Source organism: Acanthochromis polyacanthus, chromosome 9 (assembly GCF_021347895.1).
Source record: "Acanthochromis polyacanthus isolate Apoly-LR-REF ecotype Palm Island chromosome 9, KAUST_Apoly_ChrSc, whole genome shotgun sequence".
Lineage (NCBI taxonomy): Eukaryota > Metazoa > Chordata > Actinopteri > Pomacentridae > Acanthochromis > Acanthochromis polyacanthus.
In genome coordinates, this window is record NC_067121.1 from 23,851,033 (window position 1) to 23,864,637 (window position 13,605).

At 38.8% G+C, this 13,605-nt stretch overlaps 1 protein-coding gene across 1 annotated transcript; it reads right to left on the reverse strand.

Annotated features, from left to right (window-relative positions):
• Positions 1-715: 715 nt before the first annotated feature.
• LOC110956843 (histamine H3 receptor-like) lies at positions 716-7,193 on the reverse strand. The gene is made up of 3 exons (XM_022202580.2): positions 6,390-7,193; positions 5,625-5,791; positions 716-3,087 (listed from the first exon to the last, which is right to left on the reverse strand). Exons 1-3 carry the CDS (start codon positions 6,640-6,642, stop codon positions 2,335-2,337), a joined length of 1,173 nt encoding a protein of 390 aa, XP_022058272.1. The 5' UTR covers positions 6,643-7,193; the 3' UTR covers positions 716-2,334.
• Positions 7,194-13,605: the final 6,412 nt, after the last annotated feature.

Here is a 13,605-nt window from a genome sequence, read left to right on the forward strand (position 1 = left end):
TACCATGACATTTCAATCTATCAACAAAATCAATAGCAGTACTCTTCCTAACATAACTGCACACAGCGAAAGTACTCCATAGTGAAACGGCCCTCGCTGTCGCATTTAGATATACAGAGAGCAAGCCCAGCCTGCCATTCTGCTGATAAATGCAGTTCTGCCGTCCCAAGGGAAATGCGCCTGCATCCCTCTGGTCAGACGTGTGCTTCTGTCCCCCCACCATGCCATGGGCGGAGAGGGAGCGAAGAGGGGAGGGGAGCAGAGTCCTGTTCCCTGCAGCTGTGCCCTTATTCCCAGCACCTGACCAGGGGCCCAGATGTGCACGCAGGCAACAGCAACAATTTGAGCAATGTAAGTCCCATGTGGGACCCAGGCACCTGCAAAAGTAACCCCGCTATCTAACATGATGGCGTAATTACAGCTCTAACAAGTCTGCATCTGGAAAGAACTTATTTAATCTATCAAATCAAACCTGCCTAGACTGGGGAACAATGCACAAATGCTATTGCACCCTCAGCATTTCATCTACGCATCAAACAAAACACATTCAGCATTTGGCACTGACCCAATTAGGCATCAGACGGACTGCAACGACAGGGCACAGTGCATGTTCATTTACAAAACAGCACAGAAATAAATGTTTTTTTTTATTTCATTTCAGACTGTGCATGAAGATTATTCACTAGTTACACAGTTGTGCATCTTTTTTTAAAAAAAAAAATCTAACTTTTAATCACTTAAAACACACAGATTTAAAAAAGAAAAATGTACCTTTTCTCTGAGCCAAGCAAATAACATCTGGGCCGCTACTAATAACAGTAATATTCCAATTGCACAAATTCCTAGAATTCAACAGCATCACACAAGGACAGCATTTATCATGTGAGAAAGCATACGATTCACTGTTAGTCTTCAAGTTTTAAAATCATTAAGTGACAATAAGTGCAGTGAAACAACAGAATGTGAATAAACGCAAAAAGAGCGCCATCAGTTTTATAGATCAGTGACTAACAGGCTACATTTCTCAATAGCAACTCAAAGCATTCAGGGTTCTGGTGCAAACATAAACCATACATTTCACAGAAAATCCACACAGATATAATAAAGTACAACAGTCGATGTAAACCATGTATCTCAGAGGCTGACTTCAGTTTATGAAGCGCAGCACAAGAAACTTTAAAGGTTAATGGTGACATCTAGTGGCACATGAGGACACATGCGCCTGGTCATCACAGTAAAATGGTAACTTGGCACAATTGTTGAACAGGTGGCTTCCTTTTCTAATACAAAGTCAAACACGTTTCCGCGAAATAAATGAAACATCTTACAATCAGCGGGTTACTGTAAGTCTTTAAATCACTGGATAACATATAATGAATGACTAATAATAGTAATAGTAATTAATAAATAGTTTAAATACAACAATAATGCTCCTTTTTGTTTGCATTTTTGAAGATTGTGGCAAAGAAATCATGTTTTTATAGAGAATCAAATGTGAACATAATGTACTCAAAGTGTGCAGAAATGTAGTTCATTCTAAATCTATGACAACATGCCCCGAAAAGAGACAGAATAAGGTTTGACAGCGCATCTCAATTTACACTTTCCTACTACAATGTAATGGCACTTTGTGTTTTCATCACTGTGCTTCTGTTATCATAAGAGTGGTAAACTTTCTGACAGCAGAGGGTGATAGCGATCTGTTTTTCTCAGCTGAATCGAGGACGCCACAGTGTGGACAACACATTTATGACTATATATATGGAAATTCAAGATATACGCTGCTTCATATAAAGACCTAGACAACCTAAACTACCCACAGTTTGCTATTTAGCCTGTTTGACACTCGTTAAGGACATCTAAGAGGACATTAAACGTGCCAGTCAGTCAAGGAAAAATACATTTCTTGACCATAATCAATCCTAGATACAGTAATTAATCTTATTTTTATATTGCCTACATGATATTTGACAACAGGCCTGAAGAAAAGTCTGCTTTATTTCTGGCTGTTGTGCTTTTCTCTGACATGCCTTAGTTAAACTTGCTGTTTCTCTCCAGTGTGTTCTATTATATTAATTATGATAATACTTCTGTTGGTGTTTGCCTTTTAGCTGAATGTAATGAACTTAAAGGTAGTAAATTACATTATGCTGTGCAGTCCAAACCCTATACATCCAAACATTGAAAAGCACAACTAAGAACTACTAATTATGGTCTATATGACAAACTGTAGTGCACAAATTAGTTTCTACTGCCCATGGGTTAGAGTTTGAATATTTCCATCCATAGTTTTGGCACACTGTGCATCTCTTTCCATCCATGGGAATCTGCTCATCACTGGCCAGTACGCAGGACAGATGATGGGGGAGTCGTATGCTGCTTTGGGCACAGAATCTTGCTAAAGGCCCTGCGGAAGCTACTGTGGCACAGCGGGTACAGGAATGGGTTAACAGCCGAGTTGAGCCACAGGAGCCAGAAGGTGACCTCGTACCAGTGATGCTGGATGCATCGCCCTCTGCAGGCAGCACGGATGATCATCAGTAGGGTGTACGGTGCCCAGCAGATGGCAAACACACATACTATTATAGCCAGGGACTTAGCAATTTTCTTATCCCTGGACAGACGGCTAGGCAGGGCAGCCCTGCTGGTTGAGGGATCTAGTTTACCCAAACTAGGAGAGGAGCTCTGGGAGTGAATAGAGCCTCTTACAGCCAGTTTCATCCCAAACCCCCAGTTGTGGGACAGGGGGATACCTTCCCCCTGAGCAGAGGCAGGTTCACTCACTTGAAGGTGGAGCTGGGCGTCCCTGCTGTGGAGCCTCCTCCTGCGTATACTGAGGTAAATGCTGAGGTTGAAGAAAGCCACAGAGATGAAAGGAGAAAAAAACTCCAGCATAGAGGCACTCAGCAGGAAGTACCAGGAGTAATAGAACTCTGCGAAGCACTCATCCTTTGGAACGCGGCTTCTGCCCACCGCCAGCTCCCAGAATATGATAGCGGGGCCGTACAGGACAAAGGCTAGCACCCAGACCGCAATCATCTTGATTATGGCTTGATGAGTCATGCTCTGTCTGGCACGGTAACTCACCTGCAGTAAACAGAAACATAAATCAGAAAACATGGCTGAGTAATGCTGCCAGTGGTAGGTCACTACCACTACTGCTATAATCTCTGATTATTTCAGGGATATTTACAGATGCCTATTTACTCAGACTGCTTCGGTAACAGAGTTTAAAAACATAGAACAGAATGATTTTTTTAGAAACACTGTATTACAAGTAAACACTCTCATTTCAATTATTATCAACATAAATTATACTATGAATGTTATTATCAAGTATCAAAACCAAAAATATTTATTCAGGTAGAAGGATCTCTGTCAGTATTTTATTGTTATAAAGTATATAAAAAAATGGGTTAAATATGAATTAATGTATATGCAACATTTATGTATATCTGTCAGTAGCTATTACATAGTGGTGTGTAATTGATCTATGACTATGTATTATTTTATACTCTGCAATTTTTTTCATGTGAAACATTTATCTTTAATATAGCTATAAATATTTATCATAATAATATTTATCAAATTATTGCAATGGATTAACAAGTGTTTGTACACTGAATGCAATGAAAAAAGTGACAGAAGTGCCTTAAAATGTTCTTGAACACAATGCTTAAGTAAAAGTAATTTAGCTTAATTTAGTTTAATTAATTCCACCACTATTTCACACAGCACCGACTTCCTTGAACTAATCACAGGATAGTGTTACAATGGAGGCCAGTGTTCAGGAAGGAGACATGAACTTATGCCACCACGTCTAGAAAATCCTTGAGTTTACCTTACAAAAGATCCTTGAACACTGTAATGAGCCTACAACTGAGATTTTTAGTTTATAATTAAGTATGAATCTAATAAATATATTACAATAAATGTAATAAATAAAATAAAAACAATACAATCCAGCTATGGCATTTGAATGTTTAAAAGCACTGACAAATAATTCTTCTTATTACGGAACATTTTGATGGAGAAACAGAACATCTGAACTCATAACACGCCTTAGACTGTGCAGTGCAGAAAGTGTGTCAATGAATGTTAAACCAGTGAAGAACCTCTCATGACCACTTGTCTTAATCAGAGTCACATCCTATGTCCCTGTCCACATTCTTGATCAGTGGACTACATGCTTTACAGCCTCTTCAGCTGCTCCAAATATATGTCACTGTAGTTCTTTCTAATTAATGACGATGAAACATGGTCCTACTTAGGTTTGTATAAAGTAATCAGCAAATAGCACTTCTGCCCTCTGCTGCATGTCAATCAGGTGTCCAAACCAGACATTGTTTTTGTGTTATTGTTGTTGCTAGACAACAACAACTGACACTTTATCAGATGATTTTTAGCTCACAGTGAAAATCAAATCTCACACATAAAATATGATGTTTTTTCACTCCAACGCTGCAGTGTGCTGTCATTTCCTCTGTTAAACATATGCATGTAATTTCACTCTGTCTTTTCTTTTCAAAGACAAACTTTGTCTGTGACTGCTGACGGCCCTTTGTCTTTCGAGGTTCAGAGACAAATGCTTTTAGGAAAATGTTACTTGGCTGCCGGTGGCCTGTTTCTGTGATGATTGATCTCTCCAGGTTGGAAGGACTATTGCACAGAGGAGGATCTCTATGATCAAAGCTAGCTAATTAAAGAAGAGGCTCTCTATCTCTCTCTCTGGTGTTATTTGTATTCATTGCTCTGATGTTAAGTGTTTGCTTCTGAAAGGAAACAGAGCACTCCCTTTGTCTGCCATGCCGAGCCTCATCCCACCTTTGAGTTAACGTTCACATGTATAGGATGCAGTCAGCTGGGTAATGCATGGAGAAGCCTGAACAAAAGGCTAAATGGAGATAAGAGCTGCTGAGACTTGAAAATTATGCTAATTATGAAATATGTGGCAAATGCATGATGGTCAGAAAACACAAAATCAGTGGTGCCACATAAAACAAATAACAGACTGTCAATGCATGGACACAGATTCAGTGATTTAAACGTAATTCAGTGCAAATTTAAAGAATATAAGAACGTCACATTTAGCCTTCAAATGTTTTAGCTTATTGACAGTTGTGTTGTTTTCTGGATATTTGCGGAAACCGACTGTCTCCCAAAGTCAGAATGTGACTTCTTTTTATCTTCGTCGTGGGGAAAAACTATAATTAGGAGTGGCACTGGGCCTGAATGGGTCAGGAATGATTAACCTCTGCAGATGGGCACATTTGGGGGAATGAGGTGGCTCTGCCCCAACCAGTGACCTCTGAGACTCATCAGAAAATAAGCCACAGACCATAAGAAGGAACCATTTGTATACTTACATGGGTAGGGGATTTTTTTTAAGCATTATGCTTTAAGAGCAAGTTTTATTCAAATGACTAAACTGGGTGGATGTAGTGAAATCCCTGCAAACCACAGCAAGATGACAGCAAACACTAAAATGTTCTGTTTTAGCTCTAAGACAATATTGCACATGATTTTACAAATGTAGCAAGTTTTGTTTTTCTTTTTTTGCTCTACCACTGTCCTAAATTCACTCTGATGACCGTACACATTGAGGGACAGTACGCTCCACTCACTGCTCTGGTGACCGACAGGAAACGGTCGTAGCTGATGAGAACAATGTTGAAGACTGATGCAGAACAAAGCAGGTAGTCCATGACCAGCCACAGCTTGCAGAGTCCTCGGCCCAGCGTCCACCTGCCTGTGAGGATGTAGGGGATGTAGACGGGGATGCAGAACGCCCCTACACAAACAGTTAGGTTGTCATGGAATCAAAAACCCAGCCTACTAAAAAACTAATTCTCAGAACTGATTAACAGAGTATAAACAGATAATCAGCAACAATATGATCAAATAAAACAGTATCAACACAAAATAAGTCTTTATAGCAGATGTTATAGCAGCTAAAAGTACTGTACATTAATGAGCATTTTAAATTGTCATTAAATTTGATGATAGCAACATCATTAACTTTATAATTGTGTATATATAAAATGCCACATTAACTGCGATATGAAAGAGCAGATCATATAGAAAGACTGCAGGGTTGCAAAAATTAAGCAATGCTGTTGACAGATATCTAAACTGCATAATAATATGTACCCATCTAACTAATTTGCAGCAATGTAATCTTTGAATTTAACTATATGCAGTCTCTGTACTTAATAATACTTATCTTGAGTCCAGGGAGACTGACAGGCATGGAAGATAAGGACTATATAATAGGATAAAGATTATTATCATATCACATCATGTCGTCTAGAAAAAAAAGCCCCTCTGGCAGAAGGAAACATTAAACTTTACTCAGTCTTCTTTTACTCCACGAAAAAGATTGTACTTACCTACGAGGAAGTCTGATATTGCCAAATTCAAGAAGTAGTAATTGCACTGTCTCCTCAAACTCTTGTCCACTTTAAAAGCCAAAATCACCAGCGCGTTGCCCAAAACTATCACAACAACCAAAGTCACCATCATCACCATCAAAATGACAAACATGGGTCCTGAAAACACGAAGCTGCTCTGGACTCTAGTTGAGGCATTGTTAAAATAGGAGCCACTGGAGGACAAACTGGAGTCAGTTTGTTCCTCCGACATGATCCCGATGGAATGTGAGCGCTTAAATCCTCAACAGGCCAGCACTAAAAAAAAATAACAAGCCAGCAACAGGTGCCAGGCGAGTGGACACTGCACTGCCCCATACGTGTTCCCGAAAGCTTCGGTTTCCTTCTGGAACTGAGCACAATAATGTCCAGGAAAATCCACGAGAGAGCGCACGACGCGTTTCACAGCGCTGCCTGGACACCTGATGAATTACGCATGTTTGCTGTGATCACACTGCTGTGATGTGAACACCCATTCAGATAAGCGTAAAAACAGATTTTGTCACTGCACGCTGCATGTCGTGTGAGATTTAAAAGCATTTCGAGAGTGCCACATGGTGACTGTGGCACAAGTTTCGGTTTCTCTTCTTTAAATTAGCAAGACTGGCAAATTGTACATCTAACAAGAAAACAACAATGATTTCATTTCAGCAGCATCTCATTGTTTGTTCAGTGAAAAGAGGTTTTTGAAGCACAGCAAACACAGTTATTTAAATATATCTTCTTTCTGTCTGTCTGTTTCTCCTGGTTGTTTTATATTCTCCACTCCAATCCTTGAAAAGGTCCATTCACACATCCCCCACCACAGCATGTGCAGTTGAAATGTCATGTGTGGGCACGTCCCATTTTAAAAGAATATGATGTGGGATGTTGCAGGAACATGGATGTAACTCAAGTTTGAAAAAAAAAAAAAAAGACTAGGATGACCCTTACACCTCATGATGTGAGCAGAACTGAAATTTCTAAACTGCAAATAAACAGTAGAACAACTATATTATAGCTTTGATGTCACATTATTCTCTTCTTGTCACTGACAGAGAATAATTTCCTTCATTTCTTCACACCCTGACAGCTCCGGTGTGTACCAACAGATGGTTAGAGACATTTTTTCCTAAAATAATTCAAATACTTTTTCAACACTGGCACACAGCAGAAGAAGCTGTAGATCTTATTTGCATTCACATACTGCCCTGTCAGTCCCTCCTGCTGTGGTCCAGGAAAAAATGAGAAACACTACAGAGAAGTATAAGTGACTGGAGGAGCCCAGTTTGAATTACTGTTATTTTCTGAGAAATAATGGAGCCGCCACCATCTCTCAGAGGCCGGCATGTCACAGTAGCAGCACGGGGGCAAGTGTGATGCAGCTTCTTTTAATCGCACTTGAGTGAAATTAAGCTTAACAAAGTTCATCGTGATCAAATATGAGAATTTGTGCTCATGGGTTCACAGAAAGTGTGTTTTGTCCTTTAAAACAGCAACAAGTGCACCTACAGAAATAGATTTTGAAGGGTAGTTTGGGGATTACATATTACAGACGTACATATTTTGCATGTATTACCTACATATTAGGTATATACATGAGCTGACTGTAGGTATTGACAGGCCAGACTCTCCAATACTGATTGCGCTCCTTTTTTCTAAATTATCCCTCATAAGCCAAGATGGAGGTTCCGTATTCGGGTAGTGTCTTGGTGGCTATTAAAATGGTTAGTATTCGTGAAATACTCATTAAATACAAATGTCATTCTTTTAAAAATGCAACAAAAGCATGACAACATCATGGACACTGGATGTTGTGCTGTCATGGAAACTAATGCACATAGACTGCATAAAAGTTTACATCACTGCTTCATCATGGCGGCACTACTGGACAACTTTAATGGGAAAAAAAAAGCTTTTTTGTCTGCCATCACGAGGTGCGAATTACAAAATGGAGTTGGAAAAGCTATCATGTTCCCAAGAAATAAGTAAGTGTCATAAATAATGTAAAAATCATGCAGGTGTGTCGGCCAGTTAATATTAGATCTTTCCTTCAAAGGCCATGCTCCAAGGTGTTCTTGGTCACATGCTGAGTGAAAGAAAGAAATGTTAGCAACAGCACTTCCACCGTCCAACATGTATTTATCTTACGTGAAGTATACTCTCTCAGTGTAAAATATGGTAAAGGAGTGCATACATTTTAAACACAATCAAGGAAAGTGTGTCACGGCAACAAGCACTTTAGCAGGTGCATTGTGTTGGATGTGGAAATACAAATGCAGAGACTCGTCTGAATATGGAGGGCACTCCAAAACAAAAGCCATGTCAGAGAGCGTACACAAAGGTTCTAGTGTTGCTTATTATACCGTGCCCTGCTGCTGCTCTTCATTATTCTCAAAGTCAAGTGTTTGTGTAAAAATGCTGGGTGGCTGCACAGATGCTGACATATTGTAACACTGTACCTTTCCACACTAAATTTAGCATTAATGTGCACAGGGTTGATATTGAACAAGCTTCTAAAATGGCATCAATTGGAGCATTTGAGATTTTAAAACAAGCGAAACAACTACAACAAGGAGCAACTGGAAGTAAAGTAAGCTGAAATTAAAACCCTGAGAGAAGGGTAAATGAGTCAAGTTTTGGATTGTTCGGAAGTTTGTTGCAGGTTGCAGAAGCACGCTAATTAAAGCTTTGTATTTTCAAACTCAGTAAAAACATGCAGCACCTCCAGCTTAATCCAGTCAGCAAACTTCAGCAAACCAGTGCTGAAGGACTTTGACAGCGGCATACAGAGTGTCTGCGCTACATTACAAAATTGTGTCATCTGCATAAAGATGTACATTACAATCAGACACTCGGTTTTCTGCTGTCAACGTCCTTCAGCACTGGTTTGCTGAATTATAAGTTGCACTCAATAAGCACAAATTAGTTCTTATATACACATTACCAGTCAAAAATTTGGACACACCTTCTCATTTAATGTTTTTTCTTTATTTTCAAGATTATTTTCACTGTAGATTCTCACTGAAGGCATCAAAACTATCAATGAACACATTTGGAATTATGTTGTAAGCAAAAAGTGTGAAACAAGTCAAAACATGTTTTAGATTTTAGATTCTTCCAAACAGTCATCCTTTGCTTTGATTACTGCTTTGCACACTCTTGGCATTCTCTGAGTGAGCTTCATGAGGTAGTCATCTGAAATGGTTTTCCAACAGTCTTCAAGGAGTTCCCAGAGATGCTGAGCACTTGCTGGCCCTTTTTTCTTCACTCTGTGGTCCATCTCATCGCAAAATATCTGGACTGGGTTTAGGTCAGATGATTGTGGAGGCCAGGTCATCTGGTGCAGCACTCCATCACTCTCCTTTTTGGTCAAATAGCCCTTACACAGACTGGAGGTGCGTGGTCCAACTAAAAGCAAACGGGATGTGATGGCATGTTGCTGTAGGATGCTGTGGTAGCCATGCTGGTTCAATGTGCCTTCAGTTTTGACTAAATTCCCAACAGTGTCACCAGCAAAGCACTCCCACACCATCACAGCTCTTCCTCCATGGTTCACAGTGGGAGACATGCATGTAGAGACCATCCATTCATCTTTTCTGCGTCACACGAAGACATAGTGGGTGAAACCAAAGATCTCAAATTTGGCGTCATCAGACTGAAATACAGATTTCCACTGGTCTAATGTCCATTTCTTGGGTTTCTTGGCCCAAAGAAATCTTTTGTGCTTGCTGCTTTTCATTAGTTGTGGTTTGTGAGCAGCTATTTGACCATAAAGATCGGATTGGTGCCGTCTCCTCTGAACAGTTGATGTAGAGATGTGTCTGCTACTAGAACTCTGGGCTCTAATCTGAGGTGCTGTTAACTTGCCAGTTCTGAGGCTGGTGACTCGGATGAACTTATCCTCAGCAGCAGAGGTGACTTTTGGTCTTCCTTTCCTGTGGCGGTCCTCGTGAGCCAATTTCATCATAGCGCTTGATGGTTTTTGCAACTGCACTTGGGGATGCATTTAAAGTTGTTGCAATTTTCCAGACTTACTAACCTTCAGTTCTTAAAGTAATGATGGACCGTCGCTTCTGTTTACTTAGCTGATTGGTTTTTATCATAATATGGATTCTCACAGTTGTTAAATAGGGCTGTCGACTATGTACCAACCTGACTGCACAACACAACTGATGGTCCCAACCCCATGAAGAAGGCAAGACATTCGTAAAAAAAAATAAAGAAAAAAATTAATGAGAAGGTGTATCTTTTTACTGGTAATGTCTCTATATAAACACAGGCTTCTTAATTAAGCCTTGTGAGGCACCTTTTGTAATTTCAAAAAAATTTGACTGAATATTTCAAATAGCCACATGCTGTGGCCCAATAAAAATGACAAACAATAAAGCTAGAAAAGTTTTCAGTGAGTTAGCAGACCTTCAAATCAGGAAAGCTGGGGTGTACACATAACACACTAAACAAGCAGTCACTTATACAAATAAGACTTAAGGTTGATTGTATTACTATCTTGTTAAAATGTTTTTTGGTTTGTTTTTAGTTTTTACCATGAATATAAACAGTGATCCAGAAAACTGCATTGGAATATAAGATAGTATTTTTTCTTCATTTAGCATGCTTCAAAATTAACATATACAACAATATGATTAATTATCGCTGCTTTCTTTGTAGCTTCTAATCAAAACTTGACTTCTCTATGAGCAAACATCGAAAACATTTCACAGATGGAAGTGTATCTGGCAAAATTGCAGAGTCTTAAATATTTAAGCTTTCCAAATGCCCATCTTTGGCTTTTTTGCAGTTCACCTAGATGAGAAATTGATATTCTCACATTCGACAAACAACGGTTCAAGCAGACATTTTATCATCTATTCTATTAATAACAAGTCCAAATCTGATTGTATAGATTTGTTCTGACTTGGCTCTGTTCAGTTATGAGTACTGCAGACGTTTCTGACTAACAGCCAGCTGCCTTCTGATGCCAGAGTCACAAAAATGTAAAACAAAAAAGCAATTACAAAATGTATTGTTAACTAAAGTTTATTACAAGTACTTGTTTGAGTTAGTAATTCAGGACTGTGCATTACTCTGTCTTCAAAACTTATCAAAACTACAAATATTTACTTGCTGTGGAAGGTATTTGGACACTGTCATCCCAACTTCAAAACTTCTAAAGCAGAAAAGCACCTGTGATGGCAACATAACACTCCAACTGTTGAGCATTGCTGGGCATGGCTGCATGAATATGCTGGGTACAGGCTAATTGCCATTTGAACACAACAGAAACATCCCCTGGTAGTCTAAGTTTTCACATCACATCAGAGCTGTCACACTTTACATAATAAATGCTGATCACTAATGAGAGAGTTGAACTCATAGTTGGATGGCTTCACAGCCTCACAGTCTGTTTGGCAGAGCTGCTTGCGATGAGATGAAGGGCGCTGGCATTTACCTTATGCTCCAGATCCACAGAAGCTCATTGAAATGCTGTGGGTGTGCCTCATCGTGACAGTATTTTGACTTGTTAAATTTTTCATCTCCTTTTCAAAAGCTTCTCCCTGGTTAATGCATATATCTTTTTACCCCACCCTCAAACTGAGATTTGTCGAGTGAGTCATCACTGTAAACATCAGTGTGCACTATTATGAATGTATGAACCATGTATGGAAGAAAATCTTACATGGTCAATGACAGACATTTTTTTTCTTCATGTTCACTTCCACCATCAGGCACACAAGTCTTCTGCTTTATTCTAATTTCCACTGAGATACTTTGGAGAGACTTGCTGCTTCCACTAGCATTTGAATCGGTTTTGCTTATTGTGATGTAAATATGCATTAATAATGCTTCAAAATGAGGTTGTCAGTTGAGTTTCCTTGCTAAAGGTGAACAGACAATAATCTCTCTCCCAAAATAGTTTCCCATCTATCCTGCAACAAGAGGCAGTGTTAAAGCAATTATTTTAAAGCTAAAACTCCTCATATGAATATAAATGCTTTACTGTCTTGACACCTTTCAGTGCTACTGACAATACCCAGGGAACATAATAGCTAAAGCTGATGATGCACCGGGGTTCATTCAAGCAAGAGACAATGCATTTGAGAGCATTTTAGAGAAACAATGCGTGTGAGATGCCGGAAGTGAAAATCACTTTATTAAACACTGTAAACTTTGGGATAAATGTGGCACCTGGGCTCGATTTCCATATGATAAACAGGAGGATAAATAGCAAAATACCTACACCTTTTATTTCCCATAAATTACTGAAGCAACTTCAAAATGGTACAAAATCCAGAGTTTTACTGCAGATCTTAAAGGTTGTCTTAAACGTTTTAGTGGTCCTTCCATATATAGTGACCTTCAGTTGACATGTACACTGGAAAAAATGCCCTTCTCAAAACAAGATAAAAACTTATTTCAAGGAACTTTTACCTTAAAAATAAGTGAAATAATCTTTCAGAAGAACAAGTGAAAATAGCTTGGTAAGATTTCTTGAAATATGATATGATATTTAGAATATTGAGATCTTAAAATTAGCTGGGAAAACTTAGTGTAAGCTTTATTTTACCATCATTGTCAAGCTTAGGTGTCTTAAAATAACCGAGACATGCTGACAAAAATTGCAGTTTTTCACTCAAAAACAGATTTTTGCTTCCATGTAACCTCCTAATTTGACATGTATTAAGCTTATTTATTTTGAATTTTTTTATAAAATACAACTCAAAAGAAGATCATTTCAAGATTGTTTGACTTAAGATATTTAAGATGTATTGTCTTAAAACAAGTCCCTCCATCCTGCTGAAATCTCACTTGATAAGTGAATTTATCTTAAATCAAGTGGGATGAGACATTCTGACAAAAAATAAGACAAATAGACTAGGTAAGATTTTGAGTTTTTGCAGTGTACTGTTTTGTTACAATTTTTTTTATTAGAAGAAGTTACGTTATTTCATTCTTAAAGATTTCCTACACAGTCGTGGTTCAGACGCACAATGTTTGTAGAGAATCTTCTTGATATGACGGTGTATGACTAATGTGTTCTGGCTGAGTCCAGTCACGATATGTTCTGTGTGAATTTCCACCATGTAATATGATGCATTTCCTTTATCCACACATAATATGAATATATAGACCTCTTGTTAATGTAAGATAGAAATGGGGTCAGTATTTCCTGTCACGCTGATTGCATAAAAGCGCC